The sequence below is a fragment of the Cibotium barometz genome, chromosome 4 (assembly GCF_041138505.1).
Source record: "Cibotium barometz isolate CiBa-2024 chromosome 4, ASM4113850v1, whole genome shotgun sequence".
Classification (NCBI taxonomy): Eukaryota; Viridiplantae; Streptophyta; class Polypodiopsida; order Cyatheales; family Cibotiaceae; genus Cibotium; species Cibotium barometz.
In genome coordinates, this window is record NC_141049.1 from 49,495,318 (window position 1) to 49,516,825 (window position 21,508).

Below are 21,508 nucleotides of genomic sequence, written 5' to 3' on the forward strand. Positions count from 1 at the left end.
TGGACTGAGGCTACTATTCACAAGTCCTTTGCTGCATGTGTTTTTGACCTGCCATGGAGGAAATGGAAGAAGTTTCACAGCTCCTCGCTCTGCAAAAAGAAGGAAACCATGTTTCAAGGAGTTGTTTTCGAATGTCAAAGAAGGCTCCAGCACTCAGGTTTTCAAAGGGTCCTTTAAGGCCTCCCGGACTCAAGCTACTGTTCACGAGGTCCGACAATGGCCTTTCAAGATAAATCAAGCTTCAGTTGGGTCTTCTCAGCCGATTTCATCAGGCTGTTCATCAAGTTTTGATTATGTCTCAGTTTTTTTTTTAAAGTTTCAGAGTTAATCCCATTATCTTCAGGGTTTAACAGTTCTCAGGGTCTCCCCATGGACCTTCCTCATGGGGACTTGTAACCTCACCTTTTTTCTAATATATTCCTCTGTTATAACTAAAAAAACTCTGGACATTTCCTTTTCCCTATTGGTATGACCATTCAATTACCTGCTTTCTTATTCTGAGTCAATAGTAAGGCACGGCATCGTCTTGTTCTTCTTTCAGACGTGACTGTGAGCCTTGAACAGTTCCGTGTCTCTAGTGTTGATCACGACGTCCAAAGCACAGATGCAGCTCGAAAAGCCCGTCGCCTTCACTGGTAACAAATCATCTCTTCAACCCTGTTTCTCGAACCCTAACTTCCTCCTTCTAACGCGAATCCTTCAAATCTCTGCATGCAAGGCCTCGCACCCACCTTCTAGTGTCATTCTAGCATATTTTGGATTCCTGACCTCTCTGTAGGAAAATTTCACACAAATCAAGCATTTTTCTGGACAATCACCTGCTGCTCCTGTGGAGAAATTGATTATTCGGTTCAAATTTCCCCTTTTACTTATTTTTCCTCTGGTAATGAGTGTTGTGCCTCTTTTGAGAAATTTTCAACGTAATTGATGGAACTTAGCCTGTCTAGTTCAAGAATTAGGATAATCGGCTTCTAGAAAAGAAATTTGCAGCTGGTAAGAAGAATCTCCATTGAACCATTTCTTTTGCCTAGTTGAGGACCACTGTTTGGAATGTAATCTTCAGCATTTGAGGGCTGTCATAATTGGTACTTGGAACTGTCATTATGGTGTTTGACGGTGGCTACAGGCCATAGCTGGATGATTTGGCCGCAGGTGGATGTCTTAACAGAAAAGTAGCCCAGTTTCTCACAGCTGGATGGTTTAGCTAAAGCAGTAGCCAGGTTTCATCTTCTGATAGAAGGTAGAGTACACTATTACCAAGATCTCAAAAGAGAAAGAGGCCCTTTTGATCATGCACGTGATAACACGAGGATAAAAGAGGCAAAGGGGATTCATCTTGGTGGCAAGATCATTGATGGACATGCTTTCAATGCGCATAGCATAGAGAGTGTAAGGCTATAAAAGGCATCAGCATCTCTTTTCATCTCTTTTTATATAGAGATTATAATGCAGCCAATTACCGATCAAGGATAGCACCAGAGGGCGTTGTTATCTAAGGATAGTTCTCAGCATGACCAACTTTACCTCCCTGAGAGAGGTTGAGAACCTCAGCATTGTTTGTGTGTAAGGGTCAAAATATAGATTTGGTTTTCTTGTATGCCATAAATTTTGAACTTAATCTTTGATGTACATGAGTTGAATGTTGCAACACATAGTTTGCACAAGCTCAAGTAGACGAGCTAACAGACTGGTAGGAAGGCAAAGTGATGAATCATTTGAGAGTGGCCTTATGTGTCTTGAGAACTTGCAGTGCAGCGATGTCTGGTATTGATCACCTCCAATAGTTCTCCTGCATGCTATGTTAGTAGCATATACCCATGGTGAGGTGAAGGTGAGTTGAGACTAATCATTAGACACTATGGCATTTGCACACAGTAGTCAGGGCAAAAAATAAGAGGGCAATCCCACGAGAAAGATAGAGGTAGGTTGGCAAATGTTATTCATGTCTGAACTAAGAAGTATAGAAGAACGTGGCAAATCTTTTGAATTTTCTATTGTATGTCCTGACATTTAGTGCATTTTTGGTGAATTTTTGGCCAAATCTTACCCAAAAATGTCATTTTGGGTGAATATGTTAAGAAAAACTCATTTTTTTTTGCTCTAAAACAGCCCATGACTTTCTGGAGACCAACTCTTGTCGTCAAGTAAGTTTGTATTTTGCATGCTAGTGAGTGGATCCAGAGATTTTCAAATGAGGAACTGAAAATTCTGCTTCCTGTTTCTGCAGGCAAATCAGGAGATCTGAACGTTGTGTCTATTTTATTATTATTTGACACACTGCGGCACAGATTACCACCAGCATGTTCTGGGGCCATGATCCTCTTAAACATCAAACTTTGGATGAAGAGCTTGCCAAGGTATTATGAGGTTTTGTTCAAGTGAGAGACAAATGTGTTCATTGGTTGAGATGAACTTGTAGGGCTTCAAACAACTGGTTTTACCTGTCGTTTATGAATACTGCAGGTGGAGGAGCTTCGAAATGTACTAGGTTCTTTCAATGGTTGGGAAAAGCTGTATTGCTCCGATGCATGCTTGAGACGTTATTTGCGAGCCAGAAATTGGAATGTGAAAAACGCCAAGAATATGCTGAAAGAGACCCTCAGATGGAGAGATTCGTATAAACCTGAAGATATAAGATGGGTAATAAGCTGCACGATCATAGTTATTGGGAATTCTGAAACATGGGTTTATGTTTTCTCTACATATGTCATGTCAATTGCACCATATGTTTCTTTAAAAAGCAAGACAAAAATTCATGTGGAGAGAAACTAATGTGTTGAAAGCTTTTGTAGTAATAGGAAAGGGAGGAACCCGCTAATCAAATTCTCTTCTGCTAAATAAATCACCATGATTAAACATCTGCCAAAATCATCGAACTGAACCCTAGATGAAAGAGAGGGTTTCCCTCTTTGCGGCAGAAAAAATAATTTCAATACGCAGTACCTTGTTTTGACACATGCACATGCCTAGTTTGATTTTCTTCTGCAAACGTATGAAAACAAGGTGCCAATGGCATGAAGGCTCGCCTGGTGTGGTAAAGGAGGGGGCTAATGGGTGGCTCTCTTTGCACACAATATGTTCAGGGTTTCAATCACGTAGACCCAACACTGAAACAATGACGACGTAGCAAGGTAAGGGTGGCATAGATACTTCCTCTCCTTCAGCCTACACTCATTTGCCTCCAACATGATGACGCCATAGCAAGCCTGACTAGAAAGGGGGATCGACGCTGATTGGAGAGGGGATGTGAAGTGTGCGTAGTTGGTTGATGGCGGAATACCTTAGACGAAATGCTACACCATCCAAAAACAAGATTCATTAATTAATTGAATTTCATTTTCCACTCATTGGAGTCCCCTAATCATCTTGTCCTTGGGCTAAACATTTCTTGAAGAAGGTCGTACCCCAGCTGGGCCCTCATCCAGAAGGCAGGGCCTTGTGGCAACTGTTGGTTAGTGAGTCATCCCTTGCCTTGGTGTTGTACCCAATCTCATCCATCAAGCCTGCCCATAGATACATATCATGTGGCAAAGGCCATATTTCCTCTTGGAGAACCCCTGAACCTGAGGCTCAACTCACATCAACTCAAGCCTCTCGACTGACAGTCAAGCTTTTCCCTTACTACCAAATTTCACTATTGGAGTGCCTAGCTAGAGCTTGGTCAAGGCCAGATCCAAGTGCTTGTCTTATGGTGTCCATCCGGGATTATGAGCATCCCTGACCACCACTTATATAGGCTCTGAAATTTGGGCTAGCAAGAAAGTGTTCTAGTCCTAAGGCGACTTCATTTTGTCCCTTATTATCAAGTCATAGCCTAGCCTCATCATAGATGTTTTTTGGGGAGATAACATCTATGGGTCACCAAAGATGCTGAAAAAGGGAGAGAGGGGACCCAAGGGGGGGGGGTGAGAGGAGCAGGGGCAGCCGAACAGAGCTCTCGACCCTACAGCTATTCTACTTGCCTTGTTGCATGCGCGGAAGCCTTGTTGTACTGATCCACAGCCCTAAGCCTGATTAAGAACAAGATGCTCATTAAAACATGATTAAGATAGAGGAGAGAGAAGAAGAGAGAGATCGGTGTTAGGTTCTCTTGTATTTAATATTGTACAAAAGGTTACTGATGAATGTACATGGCTTGGGCCCTTGGTCAGCTCCGGAGGGGTGACCTCTGGCATATCTACATGACCACTGCTGAATTCTAACGATTTACTTGCTGAAATGCTGAGAATGACTTCATGTTTATATATTTCATTGAGCACCAGCTCGACCAGAATGTTGGACAAATATTCCTTGATTTTCTTCCTTTTAATGCTGCGCTTTTGCCTTTGTATGTCCCACTGCTGGCCTTCACTTGGGTGCTGTCCCACCTATTGCCTGGGACCCCATGCTGGCTGCCGATAGGTGTTCACATGCACCGTGCACTCGAGTGCTATGTGACTCATTGGCTCTACATCAATGCACCATTCATCGGTAGGATTTACCTTTTTAGGAATATTTTGTCGTATGCCGTGGCCCCAGTTCGGGACATGTGAGGCACGAGCTACGTAGGTCAGTCTCCAGAGCCATAGAGAGTCTGCATGTGTCAGTCCTCTTAACCGACTTGGAGAATTTATTAGATAGTGCATGTAGTGTCAACCTTAGTATTAGTTATGGGCCAGCCCATGGCCTTAGGAGCTTGTCCAGGGGTTGGTCACAGCCGTGGACAGCATTAGGGGATAGCTGACTGGCTTGTGGAAGTACCTTACCCCAGTTGGCCAGCATATACAGCAGGCCGACAGCATCCATGGTGAGCAAGCTCTAGTTGGCCAGGTTTGTTGAAGACCAACAGGTAGTTGGATTGCACCACAATAGTCGGGCAGCATTAAATATCATCTTTTTTCCTATGTGCAGCATTAAATAGCATTTAATGCTATTTTATTAGCATTTTTGTCCATATCGAACTGGCCTACAGCTTTATGTTGGCTGACCAGCAGCATGGGACCATATAAATGCAGCGCTTCATTTACCCATAAATCATACAGGTACTCAGCAATATTCAGCCAAGTTAGGTTCAGTTCCAAGCATTCCCAGGTGTCACGACCCTGTGTTTTTCTTTGGACAGTATGCAGGTGTGCACGGGGACATGGTGGACAGTGTGAATGGCATGAGTTTGGAGTTAAAAAAAAGAAACCCATGTGTGGACAACCCCAAGTGTGAAGGGGACAAAGAGATTTAATTAACATTTGGTGGCCCAAAAGCTAATTTGGGAGGCTACTCCACTTTTGGAGGATGCGCCTCTTTCTATCTCATGCTTTTTGGGAGGCGCCTTCTGGATCTGAATGGTATGCTTTTTTGGGAGGGGCTGGCGGGCTGCTTTTGGGCGCTTCTCTATTGGTGCAAAAGCGGAGGGCTGAACAGCAGGAGGCGGGCTGGAGCTGCGGCACATGCTCTCTCTCTCTCTCTCTCTCTCTCTCTCTCTCTCCCCCTCTCCCCCCCCCCCCCCCGCACACGCTCAACTCTCTCTCTCTCTCTCTCTCTCTCTCTCTCTCTCTCTCTCGCTGGTGGTCGTGCCGTGCTCGCACTAGTGGTCCTACCTTGCTCGCTGCTTGCGCTACGCGTTGGTGGTTATGCCTTGCTCGCTGCTCGCGCTATGCACTGGTGGTTCTACCTTGCTCGCGAAAAGCCGTCTAGTCCATGGCGTGATGTCGCGCAAGCTCTCCCTGCTCGTGCTACGCATTGGTGGTCTTGCCCGGCTCACGAAAGCCGTCTGGTCCATGACGTGACGCCGCGCAAGCTCTCCCTGCTCACGCTACACGCTAGTGGTCTTGCCCTGCTCGTGCTGCGCACCCTGGCTGTGCTGCACCTAGCGTTGCCCTGTCCACGTTGTGCTACGCCTATCCCCACCCGAACTGCCCTGCTTGCGCTGCACGCCCCCTGTGCTCCGTTTGGAATTGCTGTGCTCGCATTGTGCTGGCTTGCTTCCGATGCCAGAAATACTCTTTCTCTCTCTCTACTACGATCCCTCTCTCGCTCCTCTCTGCCTGCCGGTGGGAAGCACTGCAGAGTAATCTCGAAGAATGGCTCCGAGTCTCCAAGAGAAGCTTGAGGCCCTCGAGACGGCAATGAAGGCACTAATCAAGGAAAACAAGAAGACATCTGATTCCAACCTCAATGAGGTGGAGAACAAGTTACACAAGCACATCATGGCCCTCAAAGTACGGGTCACGGAACTTGAACAAGAGAACATGGCACTCAAGGAGGAGGTGAGTGCATTGAAAGTGGAACTGGTAGCTGTCAAGAACACCGAGAAGGAAGAAGGGGAGATCAATGGCAACACTCTTAGCCATCAAAGAAGAGATCTCCAAGGAGATCACAAAAGACATGGAGGGGAAACTCAAAGCCAAGCAATTAGGATGGGTTGAAGTGGTGAAGAAGAACATCCGTAAAGAGGTGAGGGAGGAGACTCAAAGGGAAGAACACCAAATCATTCACACCACCATTGAAGAGGAGAAGATGAGGCAGGCCCGCCGCCTCAACCTTCGAGCCACAGGTATAACCGAGACACCCGACTCCACTCCCGAGAAAGATGGACAGCTTCTATGCACGAAGCTCGGCTACAGGAAAGAGGACCCTCCCCCCTTCACCAAAGCATGGAGAGCCGGGAAAGACTCAACATGCAAGCGAGCCTTCATCCTATAGTTTGTAGGGGAGATGGAGAGGGCCACCTTCGTGAGGAAGAGGGTGATTCTACGAGGATTAAAGGGAGATCCCATCTATTTAGATGATGACCTTACGAGGATGCAGATAGAACACAAGAAAACATGTATGCCGAGAGTCCTATAGGCCCGGAAAGAGAGCATTCTATCGCGATGGTCGTGTCATCATCAATGGCAAGGCCACCGATTAGCGCCAGGCGGCCTATGGGACATCGACTATGGAGGATCTAGATTCACAGATACACATAGCAGTTTGGAACTGCAATGGAGCACTTTGGACACATCCTGGGAGGATAGAGGAGGTCATGGAGGGACGGGACATCATACTACTTACAGAGACACACCAGAGCCCAGAGAGGGGGCTACCCAAAGTAGAGGGTTATCAGTGGGAGTCTACACACAGGGGGACCACATGGCAGAGCACATCGAGAGGATCTCGAGGTATAGCGGTACTCTTCAGGCGAGAGCTACATGGGCGCCTACGGGTGGTAGAACGTGACCAGGAGGCTAGATACATGTGGATCAAACTGCAGCTCTCGGCAGATAAGGTGTTATACATTGCTCTATGCTACTTCTCTCCTAGAGGATCGAGATATGCCATGATAGCAGAGGAGGAGGACACAGGGCCATTAGGAGAGTCACCGTATGCAGCCCTTTCAGATGAGATCATACACTACTCCAACCTGGGGGAAGTCCTCCTTATGGGGGACTTCAATGCATGGACACAGAGCTGACAGTGCGACATTTATGATTTCGAGCTCCCCGAGGTGATGCACACACTAGAGGTGGAGGACACGGGAGCTTGCAGGGTGTCAGAGGACATGGGGCCGGATAACACCAGATATGGTCATCACCTATTTGAGTTGGGAGCCCGACACCATCTCGTTATTTATAACGGGATGAGACAGTGGGAGGATTCAGGAGCACTGACATGCTTTCCACGGTCAGGGGGAGGTAGCACAATGGACTACATCATGGGGTCCATGGAGACCACACAGGCAGTGACATCTTTCACCATCCCCCCCTGTCCTATTGGTGTGGATCACACGTACCTCTTGCTGTCATTGGCGAGCTCCACACCAGCACCCACACAGCCCACACAGGCATCGCATACCACTTTCTACTTCACCCATGACCTGACATACATATATGAGCATCATGTATATGATGGGCTACTCCGAATGGATCCCCTGTCACCCCTAGACACACTCACCACTCAAATGTCGTCTCTACTACATACGGCCGCCACCCGCAGCTTCCCCGACCATACACATTGCACACACAAATAGATCGGGGAGCATACCCGAGAATCGGTGGTATGATGATGAGTGCAGAGAGCTATACAGACACCTCCATGCCTAGAGAGCACTGGGGACCATCACACAGAGATAGGCGAGCCGACAGATACAGACCCTCTCACGCCGTAAGAGGCGTGCATATGAGGAGGCACAATACTGGGATATGTACCACCTTCTCATGAGCAGAGATACAGCCACTGCATGGCGCAGGATGAGAGAGCCTCACCGTCGTACCCCGATTGAGGATCCACACACATGGCACACATATGCAAAGAGCCTCTACCATATCCCTCAGCAACCGCCCATACCACAGCCACAGGAGTCCCGCGCTACCACCACCTCTACTTTCTTTACCGCCTCGATGGTAGAGAGAGCTATACGCTGGTTACAGCATGGGAGATCGGCTGACCACACAGGTATATAGACTGAGCATCTTATTTATGCAGTTGACACATTGGCACCCTTTGTTGCTCACCTCTTTGATAGGGCACTAGTGGAGGGCCTACCAGCTGAATGGACTATGCACACCATCATGCCTCTCGACAAAGCGGGAGACGTGCTAGACCACCCCAGCAACTTTAGGACTACATGTGCACAATGTGTATCTACCGTGTGCTACACGCACACGACTAGCTTCGAGGTTTGGGAAAGCTTGGAGCTAGGCAGGCTAATTAGTGAGCTGAGTTAGGGATAGACTAACGGGCGGGCACCCAAGTATGGACGGGCGGGTGTGGACGCCCGATGACCGGGCAAGGGCCTATAAAAGGGTGGCCAAGGTTAGTCATTAGCTCATAGTCTCGCGTGTCTTTGTGACAACTCTATGGTCAGGAGCCTGGATCTAGTGTAGACGTGCACCTGCTTTATGCAGCCGAGGCCGGCAACAGTCTCGAGCATAGTTACCAAGGGACGGGGACGGGGACGGGGGACAGGAACGGGTACGGGGACGGGGACGGCTAAAGGTAGGGAACGGGGACGGGGGGGTGGGGACGGTGTAGTGAGTAGGAGAGGGTGGAGAGGAAGGTGATGGACCGTGGAGTAGGAGAGGGAGATAGTGGAGAGGAAAGCTAGAGTAGGAGAGGGAGATCGTGGAGAGGAACTCAAGTCTTGGAAGGCTTGAGTAAAAGAGGAGTGGATCCAAGCCCATTATATAGTTGTGTTGCTCTCTCTTCTCTCTCTCAAATGGCCAGTGTTAACGGCTAGTAGCTGTTTATTTGAAAAAATGCCTGAAGATTTAGGTGTTGCAGCCGTCCCCGTCCCCTGCAGACAACGTCTCCCCGTTCCCAAAGGGGGGAACGCCCGTCCCCTGCTAACGTCCCCTCCGTCTCGTCCCCCTGGCCGTCCCTAGCCCGGTGTGCAGGTCTCTCTGCTCGGGATGGCGTTCCCACGTCCCACGTGGGCGTCCCTCCATCCCCCTGTCACTATGGTCTCGAGGCCTGCGAGGGTAGCTTCGTGACGGTATGGGACGTCACAAGGTAGAGATTGGTTGGTACGTCCATCTAGTTAGCTCAGCTTGTGGCTCGGTGGGGATAGCCAAGACTTGTGGGCTTGCCCACAGCTGTCAAGGTTGGGAGGTGAGTCAAGCCTGCACCCCCTTCACGTTTGTTTGGTTTGTTTGCAAGTTTCGAGTCTTGTATCAGGAGCGTTCTACGAGGTGATCCTACGGGGATTTGACAGTGGTATCAGAGCAAGCCTCGAGAACGAGCAAGTCGGTATGTAGAGAAGATGAGGTCTAAGAAAAGGTATGAGTTCGAGAAGATTGCTGTTTTTTTGTGTATAGTGCTGTTTTTTCAAGTTCAGCATGTTACTTTTGCATCGTCGGAACCCGTGATGAAGGTGTGGTCTTGTATGGGTTGTTTGCTTTGTTGCTTTGTTAAGTGTAAAAAAATAAAAGAAAACCAGGAAAAAAATAAAAATAATATATATATATATATATAACAAAAAAAAAACACAAAAGCAAAGGCTAAGTTAGATTTTGGGGAAGCCTATAAATTCCCCTTAAGTGGGCTTCTTGCCACACATCTCTCAAGCTCTCAAGCTCTCTAGCACTCTTATTGTGCAAGATCAAACTTTTCTCTCACCTTGCTCTCTTCAAGATGTCGACCCAAGAATCCGAGTTGGAGCCCATTCTCGAATGTGAAGACTTGCCGGCTACGGAAGTCACCGATGGCGATCTTTTTGACGATTTTGTTTCAAAATCAGATTTCCAAGAGTTGAAAGTTGCTCTCGAAGCTTATTTCTCGGAATGTCAAGCACAAATCGCCGCGCAGATGCAGGCTTTACAGAACTCCATCTCTTTGTTGACCACTATCCTATCTACTCTTTCGGGTATGGATACTTTGGCATCTGCTTTAGGCCCCAATATTACTCCGGAATAGTTTGGGGACGAGCAAAAGCAGTGTACCAAAGAGATAGTGGACACTTGGCTACTTAAGTGGCAAGTCCATTTTCAGTTTCATCCATATGACGATGGCAAAAAGATCCAATTAGCAGCAGGTTCCCTCTCAGGCAAAGCTCTGCTTTAGTGGAAAGAACTCAACCCTAAACCAACGACTTGGGCACAATTCGAAGAAGTCTTCAAGAAAGAGTTCCTCTATCACCATTTGGTCCATCTCCATTTCTGGAGCCACTTCTATGGGACTGTCACTCCATAGAGTGGCCAGATTTGTGCCATGTTCACATGGGGCCGGGCCAGTGTCCCATGTGAAAGGGCCAGTTTTATGGTGTCACATGGACGGGAGCCAGATCAGTGCCACCCGTGTGTGACCAGTGTTGCGTCACATGGACAGGAACCAGTTTCGTGTCACCCGTGTGTGATTTGCTTCGTGCTGTATGGACGGGAGCCTATTGGTGCCACCTGTGTTTAGCCAGGATGGTGTCTTACCTATGGGACTATCACTCCATAGGAAGACCAGGACATATTTATTTATATGTCGCACCAGTTTTGTGCCCGACAGGAACCTCTTGTACAAGTTTCATGAAAGGGAGATTTCGTCCACTATTTGTGCACATGCATTTATGCTTGCATGCATAAATTTGTTTTTGCATGACTTGTTTGCGTGTCTGCTTGTTATGTCGTGCCAGTACACTGGACGGGGACGCCCCCAGTGTACCGTGGAATGCTGTTTGCTGACTTGGTGGTGTGGCGTGTGAACAGGTGGTAAGTATTGTAAAATCCATAAACTGTGGTTAACTTCTGTACCCACCTCCTTGCTGCTGGCTGTACCCGCCTATTGAGCTGTGTACTTGCCTGCCTGGTACCCGCCTGCTGCCCACGCCTCTACCTGCCTGGTACTCGCCTGCTGCCCATGCCAGTACCTGCCTCGTACCCGCCTGCAGGGCTGTTCACGCCTGAACCTGTTGCTCTACCTACCTGCAGGACTGCCCACGCCTGTACCTACTTGTGTACCTGCTGGCTGCCCACGTGTACCTGCTGGCTGTCCACACGTACCCGTTGTACCTGACTATACCTGCCTGCGGAATTCATTGTACCAACTGTACAAACAGTACCTGTTGTACCTGCACACATGTGAAGTTCTTGATGTGCTGGATTGTACCTGCTATAAATTGTACCGGTTGTATCTGGATTGTACTCACCGCACCAGGTGCTCTCATACTTTTCTCATTTGAATAAATTTGAAATTTGCAAATTTAAATTCAGAGAATGCTTTAAGTTCCAGTATTTGTGTTGCTGATGTTGTTTCCATTGTTTAATAACAGTTAAATTAAGTGTTCTAAATATGTGTATATTGTTTTCCGATTTGTAGGCCTCCTGTAGGGAGCGGTCACATTGGTATCAAAGCTCGGTCGTCTCTCTTTCTCAAGAGGAGACGGAGTTTTGAGATCAGAAGCAAGCACGAACACTTAATTCAATGGACAGCCAGGGCAACCCATTGGAAGTGCCGAATTTGAGGGGCCAATGAAGTGCTTCACAGGATTCTGGTGCATTGCATGGAAGGCATAAGCCTCTTGAGAGAGTCTATGACAGTGCATACATGGGACAGCCATCACGTGGTAAAAAACCCATGCACGAGGAAGAGCCCAATGCATTGAGGGCTGAGTTGGAACGATCACGAGGAGATCTGTGGGGATTTGATAGTGGTATCAGAGCATACCTCGTGAACGAGCAAGTCGGTAGGTAGAGAAGAGGTCGAAGAAAGGTATGTGTTCAAAAAGCTTGCTGTTTTTTCTGTGCATACTGCTGTTTTCAGATTGAGTATGTGTTTTTCTTCATCAAAGAAACCCATGTTGATGGGAGGTGGTAGTCTAAGTAGGGTCGTTGGCTTTGCAATGAAGAGGCATGATTCGTTTGTGCAGTCGCATGAACGTAGAGATAGAAAACAGAAAAAAGCATGATTCGTTGCTTTTGGTTGAACGCGAACGAGAGCGAGAGAAAGAGAGCAAGCGTGTGAGAGGAGGCGTTGGCGGGTTTGTGCTCTGGCGGGTGTTGACGTTTGGCTATCGGAGGCTGGCAGCCGGCTAGGCCTCTGTAGGCGGCCCTGCTGGCGGGCGCCCAAGGCGGTGTAGGTAGGCATCTAGGCTTGCGTAGGTAGGCAGCCTAGGCCTGCGTAACCAGGCGGCCTAGGCCTGCGTAGCTAGGCGACCAGGCTAGGCCAGGCAGGCGCCCAGGCCACGTGGCCTTGTGGCCAGGCCTACATGGGCTGTCGCAGGCGCAGGCTGGCGAGAAGGCACCGGCAGCGAAGGTGACGGCTGCATCATCCGGCGGCTAACCCAGGAGGGAAGCGAAAAAAAAAACAAGGAAAGCACTCGTTTTTTTGGGCTTTCGTTTTTTTTAGTTGATTTTTTTTTTAAAAGTTTAAAAACCCCTCCTCCAAGGTTTAAAAGTATTTATTTTTTTTAAGAGTATAGAATATATATATCATATATATATATATTAAAAAAAAACACAAAAGCAAAAGCTAAAGATAGCTTTTGGGGATTTTTAGCTTTTGGAGATTTTTAGCTTTTGGGGAAACCTTTATAAACCCCTTAAGTGGGCTCCTTGCCACATATCTCTCAAGTTTTCAAGCTCTCAAGCTCTCAAGTTCCCTTGCACTTTCATTGTGCAAAGATCAAATTTTCTCTCCCCTTACCCTCTTCACGATGTCGACCCATGCTAACCGATCAATCAGGTCATCTGATCTAGGGAGAGGATAACGGTTCTTAATTGTCAGCTTGTTCAATCTCTTGTAATCTATACACATTCTCCAGGTGTTGTCCTTCTTTCTCCTAAGCAACACAGGTGCACCCCAAGGTGATTTACTTGGACGGATCTAGCCCATCCTCAAATAATCTTCGACTTGATAGCCAACTCATCATCCTCAGCTTGGCTCATCCTGTAAGGTGGAATACTGACAGGATGAGCACCAGGGATCAAGTCAATACGATGATCTACTGCCCGTTCAGGTGGTAAACCCGATGGCAGTTCCTTAGGAAATACGTCTTGAAACGAATCAAGTATCTTCTGTAATTCTTTGCTTTCAAACACACTTAATTCATTTACATCCAAGGAAGGGATGAGAAAGGAAGAAAGTGGAATCAATACACAATGGAAAGCGGTATACAAAGAAGAATCCATTATATTTCCAAAATCAATTGTATTTACAAGAGGTCCCTGAGAGGGATGTATACAATCACCTAAAATACTATATTGGATGTCCTTATGCTGAAAAGAAAAAATATGACTAGACCAATCTATCTGGGTTCTGGAGTAATGTTGGGGCCTAAAGCTGAAGCCAAGGTATCCATACCCGATAGAGTAGAGAGGGTAGTGGTCAATAGAGCGATGGAGTTCTGCAAAGCTTGCATCTGGGCTGCGATTTGTGCCTGACGTTCCGACGAAGAAGCTTCCAGAGCAGCGAAATATTTCACGAAGATAGATTTACGTACTGGCTACCACCAGATACGTATTCATGAAAGGCATGTCGAAAGAACCGCCTTTCGGGCTAGGTATGGCCATTACGAGTTTCTCGTATTACCTTTTGGGTTAACCAATGCTCCAGCCACTTTCCAGCAAATGATGAACGATCTTTTTCGTGAACATTTGGGAAAATTTGTGGTGGTGTTCTTGGATGATATTTTGATATATAGTCGTACTCTTGAGGATCATGTTAGACACCTCACGATTGTCTTATCTATTTTAAGACAGAATCGACTATATGCTAAATTATGTAAATGTGAGTTCTGTATGACCGACATCATTTACTTGGGACACAAGATCACTCGAGATGGATTGAGCATTGACTATGACCGTGTTCAGAAGGTTCTGGACTGACCTATACCGCGAACAGTGAAACAACTTCGTTCACACTACCGATGACCGACTTATTGAAAGGTTGTGGACATAAGTCAAATCAGTCTATCACTTGGAATAATGATTTGGATATGGCCTTCAGACTTTTGAAAGATAAAGTCAAGGAAGCATCTATCTTAGCATTACCCGATCCTAGTCGGCCTTATGTTCTTGAAACTGATGCCAGTGACTATGCTATCGGGGCTGCTCTATTTCAAGATGGTAGATCGGTTGCTTTTGAAAGTAAAAAGCTAGGCGACACTCAATCTCGTTGGCCAACCCTTGAGAAGGAGCTTTATGCTGTGATTCATGCTCTCAAGGTTTGGAGACATTATTTATATGGCTCCAAGTTTGTGGTATTGACTGATCATCAGTCAATCAAGTATGTGTGTGATGCGGATGATTTGAGAGGAAGGAAAGCTCGTTGGGCTGAGTTAATGCAAGATTTTGATTTTGAGATCCGTTATCAGAAAGGGTCCATGAATAATGTTGCAGATGCGCTTAGTCGAATTAGAGAGGTGAATACTTTGTCGCTCATCGAGATTTCTATTGACTTATTTCAGTCATTGAGAGGGCTTTGCAGGACTGATAGTTATTTTGGTCCATTTTGGCAGAAGATCCAGGACGGGAGCTCATTGATTGACCAAGACTCAATGACTGAGTAGTCTACCATTCAGGCTGCAGGAGGCCAGTGGATGATTCGGAATGGTCGACTATTCCGTAATGACAAAATTTGTGTACCACAGATCTCGGACATGAGCTCCAAGATTCTTAAGGAGTGTCACGACGCCCCTTTTGCTGGACACCCTGGGGTACACAGGACACTATCGTTAGTGAAACACACATTTTATTGGCCAAAGATGAAAGGGTATGTAGAAGATTATGTTCTCAAGTGTCAAATTTGTCAGGCAAATAAAGCTGAACGCTTTAGACAGGCTGGGTTGTTGCATCCTTTGCAAATCTCAGGTAATAAATGGGAAAGTATTTCCATGGATTTTATTACCAGATTGCCAAGAACACATCAAGGCCACAATTCTATTTGGGTTGTGGCAGATCACTTGACAAAAATGGCTAGATTTTTACCGACCCGGAAGACTATTACAGCTACGCAATTAGCACGGCAGTTTATCGAGCAATTGTTTAGACTGTACGAGACATAGTCAGTGATAGGGACTCTAAGTTTACGAGTGATTTTTGGAAACTTGTTTTTGAGAAGTTGGAAACAACTTTGAATTTGAGTTCCTCAGATCATCCTCAATCTGATGGCCAGACTAAAAGAGTGAATCAAATTTTGGAGGATATGCTTCGAGCATATGTATCCAAAAGACAGAGTTCATGGGAGGATTATCTTCCTATGTTAGAATTTACATATAACAGTACTAAGCATACGAGTACAGGTTTTAGTCCTTTCATGCTTATGTATGGTTTTCAACCTAGATCACCTGTTACAATAGGATTCTCAAGACTTCAGCATGATACAGCACGTAATTTTTTGCAAGATATGCAGGAAATGTTACATGTTGCGAAGGAATCTATTAGAAGTGCTCAAGACCGAGACAGGTTTTATTCTAATAGACATTGTTCACCCAGAGAGTTCTCTGAAGGAATGATGGTGTATTTGCGAGTTCCGAAAGATTCTGAGACTTTACCGACAGGTCGATCTCCGAAATTATCCCCTAGATACTCTGGACCATTTCGTGTTACACGACGGATTGGTTCAGTTGCATATGAATTGGATTTGCCTTCTCATGTGAAAGTTCATCCTGTATTTCATGTCAGTAGACTTAAGGAAGTACTGGGTGGAACAGATCAGTTAGTTACTCCTCAAGAAATTATAGATGTCTAGGACATGACATTTGTTCCGCACGAACCTGAAAAGATTCTTGGATTTCGTGAAAGAAAATTGCGTAGTACGCTTATCACGGAATACAAGATCAAGTGGAAGGATCGTGTTGAGGAGGACGCTACATGGGAGACATTGACCACTCTTCAGAGAGATTACCCTGGCTTTTTAGTGAGCTCAGGAGTGAGCTCTTAGAGGAAGGGGAATATGTCATGTGCACAGTGTGTATCTACCGTGTGCTACACGCACGCAAGACTAGTTTCGAGGCTTGGGGAAGCTTGGAGCTAGGCAGGGTGATTGACAAGCTGAGTTAGGGATAAACTAACGGGCGGGCACCCAAGTATGGACGGGCGGGCGCCTAAGTATGGACGCCCGATGACCGGCCAAGAGCCTATAAAAGGGTGGCCAAGGTTAGTTATTAGGATAGAGAGAGTCTCGCGAGTTTGTGAGAGCTCTATGGTCTTGGAGTCTGGATCTAGTGCAGACGTGTACCTGCTTTACCAGGCGAGGCCGGTAGCAATCTCGAGGCCCGCGAGGGCAGCTTCGTGGCGGTATGGGACGTCGCGAGGAGGAGATTGGTCGGTACGTCAACCTAGTTAGCTGAGCTCGTGGCTCGGAGGGGACAGCCAAGTTTGTGGGCTTGCCCACGGCTGTCATGGTTAGGAGGTGAGTCAAGCCTGCACCCCCTTGTTTGTTTGTTTGTTTGTTTGCAGGATTCGAGTCTCGTACCAGGAACGATCACGAGGAGATCCGTGGGGATTTGACAAACACCTATCATTGCCCATGAAACTCATGCAGAGAGAGCTGCCCCATTGGATAAGGGGAAGAGAAAAAGAGGAGAACATGTACCACATCCCAAGAAGCTCGAGGAGTTCAAGGCAGGAGACAAGTCCGTGAAATTTGATGCCTTTCATGGAGAGTATGATGCCTCTAAGGTGCTAGCTTTTGTGGCATAGTTGATATTGCTTTTAGTAATGAGGACTTCACTGAGAAGTCCAAAATTCGTCATGCAAGCATGTTCTTGAAGGGACAGCTGCCCATTGGTGGATCACTGAAAAGACCACCAAAGACCCCATTTGCACTTGGAAAGAGTTTAAGGACAGATTTTATGCCCAATTCTTGCCTCCTAATGCAGAGCAAACTCTTAACCAAAAGTGGGATAGACTTGAGCAAAATAATGAAAGTGTGCAGCAGTATGTCAATAAGTTTTGGAAAGTGTTGCTTGAGGTAACTCTCCGAGGATGAAAGAAAGAGGAAGTTTCGCTCCTGATTGCAACCAGCTTATGTTCGGGCATTGAATTGCACCCGAAACACACTTTGCAACAGCTTATAGCCTCTGCTCTTGCTACGGAGCAATTGGTGCTCAAAATTAAGCAAGATCAAGGGGGTTCTAAGGGCAAAGAGAAGGCTGTCCCAAACCTGCAAAAAGGTGGACAGCCACCTAAAAAGAGCTTCCGGGATATCCAGAAGGGAGGTAAAGCTGAAAATACCTCATCCAAGGATCATGGACCAAAGAAGAACAAATTTGGCTTGACCCCCGAGCAAAGGGAGCATTATGCAAAGGAGGGGAAATGCTTTTCTTGTGGCAGCAAAGAGCATATGTTTAGACAATGTCCTAACCGCAAACCAAAGCATGAGGACAAGCAAACCAAGGCAAATGTGCATGCAGTTACCGATGTGCAGGGAAACACAAAGCATGATGGAAAAGAGAGGATGGTATGCAAAGCATGGGGTCAAATCAAGGATCAGCCTGCTCTATTTATGTTTGATGATTGTGCAACAGATAACTTCATCTCTATTCAGATGGCAGCCGCCTTGGGTATTGAGGTTGAGGACATGGAGCCTCGAATTGAAGCAGAAGCTGCCTTTGTTGGTAAAGAGGTGCAGGTTACCCCACTTATTGGGAAGTTGCGCATACATATCCAGGGTTACCTTGATCATGAGCATTTCTTGGTTGCACCACTTAATGGATGCGATGTATTGCTTGGCAAGCCATGGCATCATAGGCTTGAGCCCGGCAAAGAGTACAAGACAAACAGGATTTCCTTTATGTATAGAGGTTGTATGCATGTTATTGATGCTGGCAAGGAAGGAGATTCTATCCCACTTGTATCTCACATCCAGATTAATAAAGTAATGAAAAAGAGTCTTTCTGCGTACTTGGTTTTTGTTCGTGATAGCATTGAACCAAGTCATCAAAATGTGGATGTTTTGACTCAGGATAGGCTGAATTTTCTTCATGCATATAAAGATTGTTTTGCTGATGCATTGCCTGGTGAACTACCTCCTCAAAGGCCTGGGGATCATCGCATAGATCTTATTCCAGGTAGTTCTTCACCTAACAAACCTGCATATCGTGTGAGTGCCGCACAAGAAGAAGAGATCATGAAGTAGGTTAATGAGCTTTTGGAGAAAGGTTTGGTTCAACCTAGTTCCTCACCTTATTGCTCTCCCGTGCTTCTTGTTCAAAAGAAAGATGGATCATTCCACATGTGTGTGGATTATAGAGCTCTAAATAAGCTCAATCCCACGTATTGATGACATTCTGGATAAGCTTGATGGCTCGGCTTGTTTCAGCCGTATTGATTTGAAGAGTGGTTATCACCAGATACGAGTGGTGCCACAGGATGTCTACAAAACTGCATTCAGGACAGCTTTTGGATTGTATGAGTTTTTGGTGATGCTAAGACAGAATCGATTGTATGCTAAATTAAGTAAATGTGAGTTTTTCATGACAGACATCATTTACTTGGGACACAAGATCACTAGAGATGGATTGAGCATTGACTATGACCGAGTTTAGAAGGTTCTGGCCTGGCCTATACCGCAAACAATGAAACAGCTTCGTTCTTTTCTTGGTTTTGTAGTTTTTCTTTGGAAATCTGTGCGGGAGTACTCTCAGCTCACACTATCGATGACCGACTGTTGAAAGGTCGTGGACGTAAGTCGAATCAGCCTATCACTTGGAATAACAATCTGGATATGGCCTTCAGACTTTTGAAAGATAAAGTCAAGGAAGCACCTATCTTAGCATTACCCGATCCTAGTCGGCCTTATGTTCTTGAAACTCCATCATTCATAAGCATTTACAGCATTCTAACATAGCTTAGAACAGTCCACCGCCTTCTTTCGCAGCCTTAGGTGTGCAGTCCTTCCTTATGCCCTTGGGAAGAGTGTGTAGCTTATCTACAGTCCACAGTCATTCTCTCTAAAGTAATAAAGCAAATACTATCTCGTTATCGGGATAGGGGGCCCTTCAGTGGGTAATTCGGGACCCAATCTGGTGTACAGATCTCTCTCTCATCTCTTTAAAGTTTGAAGTATTAAAGTGGATTGCTAAACTCACGAAACTCAGGATACAGAAGACGGTGTGAGCATTTGTGTGACAGGATCTTCCAATACAAAGACTTCTGCTGTATATCACATTGGTATCAGATTCAGATTGTCCACACACACTGTATCCTAGCGTGGGGGCATCCTTGGTTGCGTTCGGGCACGACCACCGACTTCAATATCATGTCTACAGATGAGAGTACTCGTCAGCCGGAAGACGTCTCCCCCAAAGGAGACCATGTTCTTCCGCCTACAGCAGACACCATAGCTCTTCTGAGAGCTCAGAACCAGCACTCCTGATCTCCACTTCCAAGTCTTACTGAAGAACTGAGCATCTGTTCAATTGTTGTCCCCATGCTTGCTTTTCCCTTATCCTTAACAAAGTCGCGGGTCACTTGCCGGAACTGATCATGCTTGTTGCTAGGCCTTTGGAATTGATTTGAGAGCTTAATGATGTATTAGTTCTGCGTACATACTCTCAGGGAATGCTTCCTTTGGCTTTGCTTGTTGCAGACCACTCCATCTGCTACCGTGTTGCTTCCTATCTACTGGAACTGAGTACCTTCCTTGGGACAATGCTTAGTGGGCTGAGCCTGAATGCTCTGATACCAATGTTGCATCATGCATGAGCGGAAGCCTTGCTGTACTGATCCATAGCCCTAAGGCTGATTAAGAACAAGATGCTGACTAAAACATGATTAAGACGGAGGAGAGAGAAGAAGAGAGAGATCGGTGTCAGGTTTTCTTGTATTTATATTGTACAAAAGGTTGCTGATGAATGTACATGGCTTGGGCCCCTAGTTAGCCCCAGAGGGGTGATCTCTGGCCTATCTACATGACTAATGCTGAATTCTAATGATTTATGAATGAATGATGACTTGCTGAAATGCTGAGAATGACTTCATGCTTATATATTTCACTAAGGACCAGGTCGGCCAGCTCCTCTGCTGTCAGCCAGAACGCTGGACAAATATTCCTTGATTTTTTTCTTTTAATGCTGTGCTTCTGCCTTTGTATGTCCCACTGCTGGCCTTCACTTGGGTGCTGTCCCACCTATTGCCTGGGACCCCATGCTGGCTGCTTACAGCTGTCAGGCTGCCTGCCAGCAAGGTTCCATGCCCCCAGATGATGGTGATGATGATGAAGAGAATGATGCTGCTGCTGATGCTTATGCTGCTACTGATGACTGATGATTAGTCAGGGATTAAGAATGTTCATGCAGAGGATTAGCCATGGCACGGGTGTGCACGTGACATGCCTTCACCTTGATCTCCAGCCTAGCGTAGTGCAGTTAAGCTTGGCACAGCCACACAATGTTGAGCAGCTCAGAATTTGTCAATCACCACCACAGAATTAAAAGGATAAGTTTAGAGAGGGGAGACTAAACAATGCCGAAGAAATTCGCATTAGCGGGTGACACCCAAGAAACCTTCCTCCACTTGATCCAATGAGTAGACAGAGTACCACATGGAACAAATCAAAGGGTGGGGCAGGTCCACATGCTTTTAGACTGCATCAAGACTTCAGAGAACAAGTCAAGGAGTATACTTCAAGCTGATCACACAGAGGAAACCATTGCTAAAGTAAAGGAAGAGATGAAAGAAGAGGTGAAAGCTTCGTCAAGCTGCAAGAAATTTGGGGACATGGCTCAAATAGGGTAGGGAGGCTCTTTTTGTAGACACTGATTGATGAGCTGTAGCAGCCCACAGATGACACCAGCCTGCAGGACCACCTGGTGCTGAATGTCAAACTGGCTTAGTTACATTATGGAATCTCTCTCTCTCTCTCTCTCACACACACACACACACACACACACACCCCACCCCACCCATCCATGCACACGCCTCCACAGTCCACACATGCACTTGACTGCCTGCGCAGACAGCTGTGAGAAAATTGGTACTCATCGCAGTGTTCACAGAATAGTTTTTTGTGAACAAATCTAAAAAATTGAATTCAGATTGTTCAAGGTTTTTTTACAAAATTTGCAAACTTTTTTGCCAAATTACAACTAAGATGTATATATATTTACAGGTTTTGAAAATTGATA

General features: G+C 46.2%; 1 protein-coding gene across 1 annotated transcript in view; it reads left to right on the forward strand.

Annotated features, from left to right (window-relative positions):
- Positions 1-532: 532 nt before the first annotated feature.
- LOC147639355 (uncharacterized) overlaps positions 533-21,508 on the forward strand; it is a 28,158-nt gene continuing 7,182 nt past the window's right edge. Inside the window, exons 1-4 of the mRNA XM_086790441.1 lie at positions 533-635; positions 2,110-2,144; positions 2,228-2,357; positions 2,464-2,640. Coding sequence (XP_086646567.1) covers positions 2,301-2,357; positions 2,464-2,640 — 234 coding nt within the window. The 5' untranslated portion in view covers positions 533-635; positions 2,110-2,144; positions 2,228-2,300. The remainder of the gene's footprint in view (positions 636-2,109; positions 2,145-2,227; positions 2,358-2,463; positions 2,641-21,508) is intronic.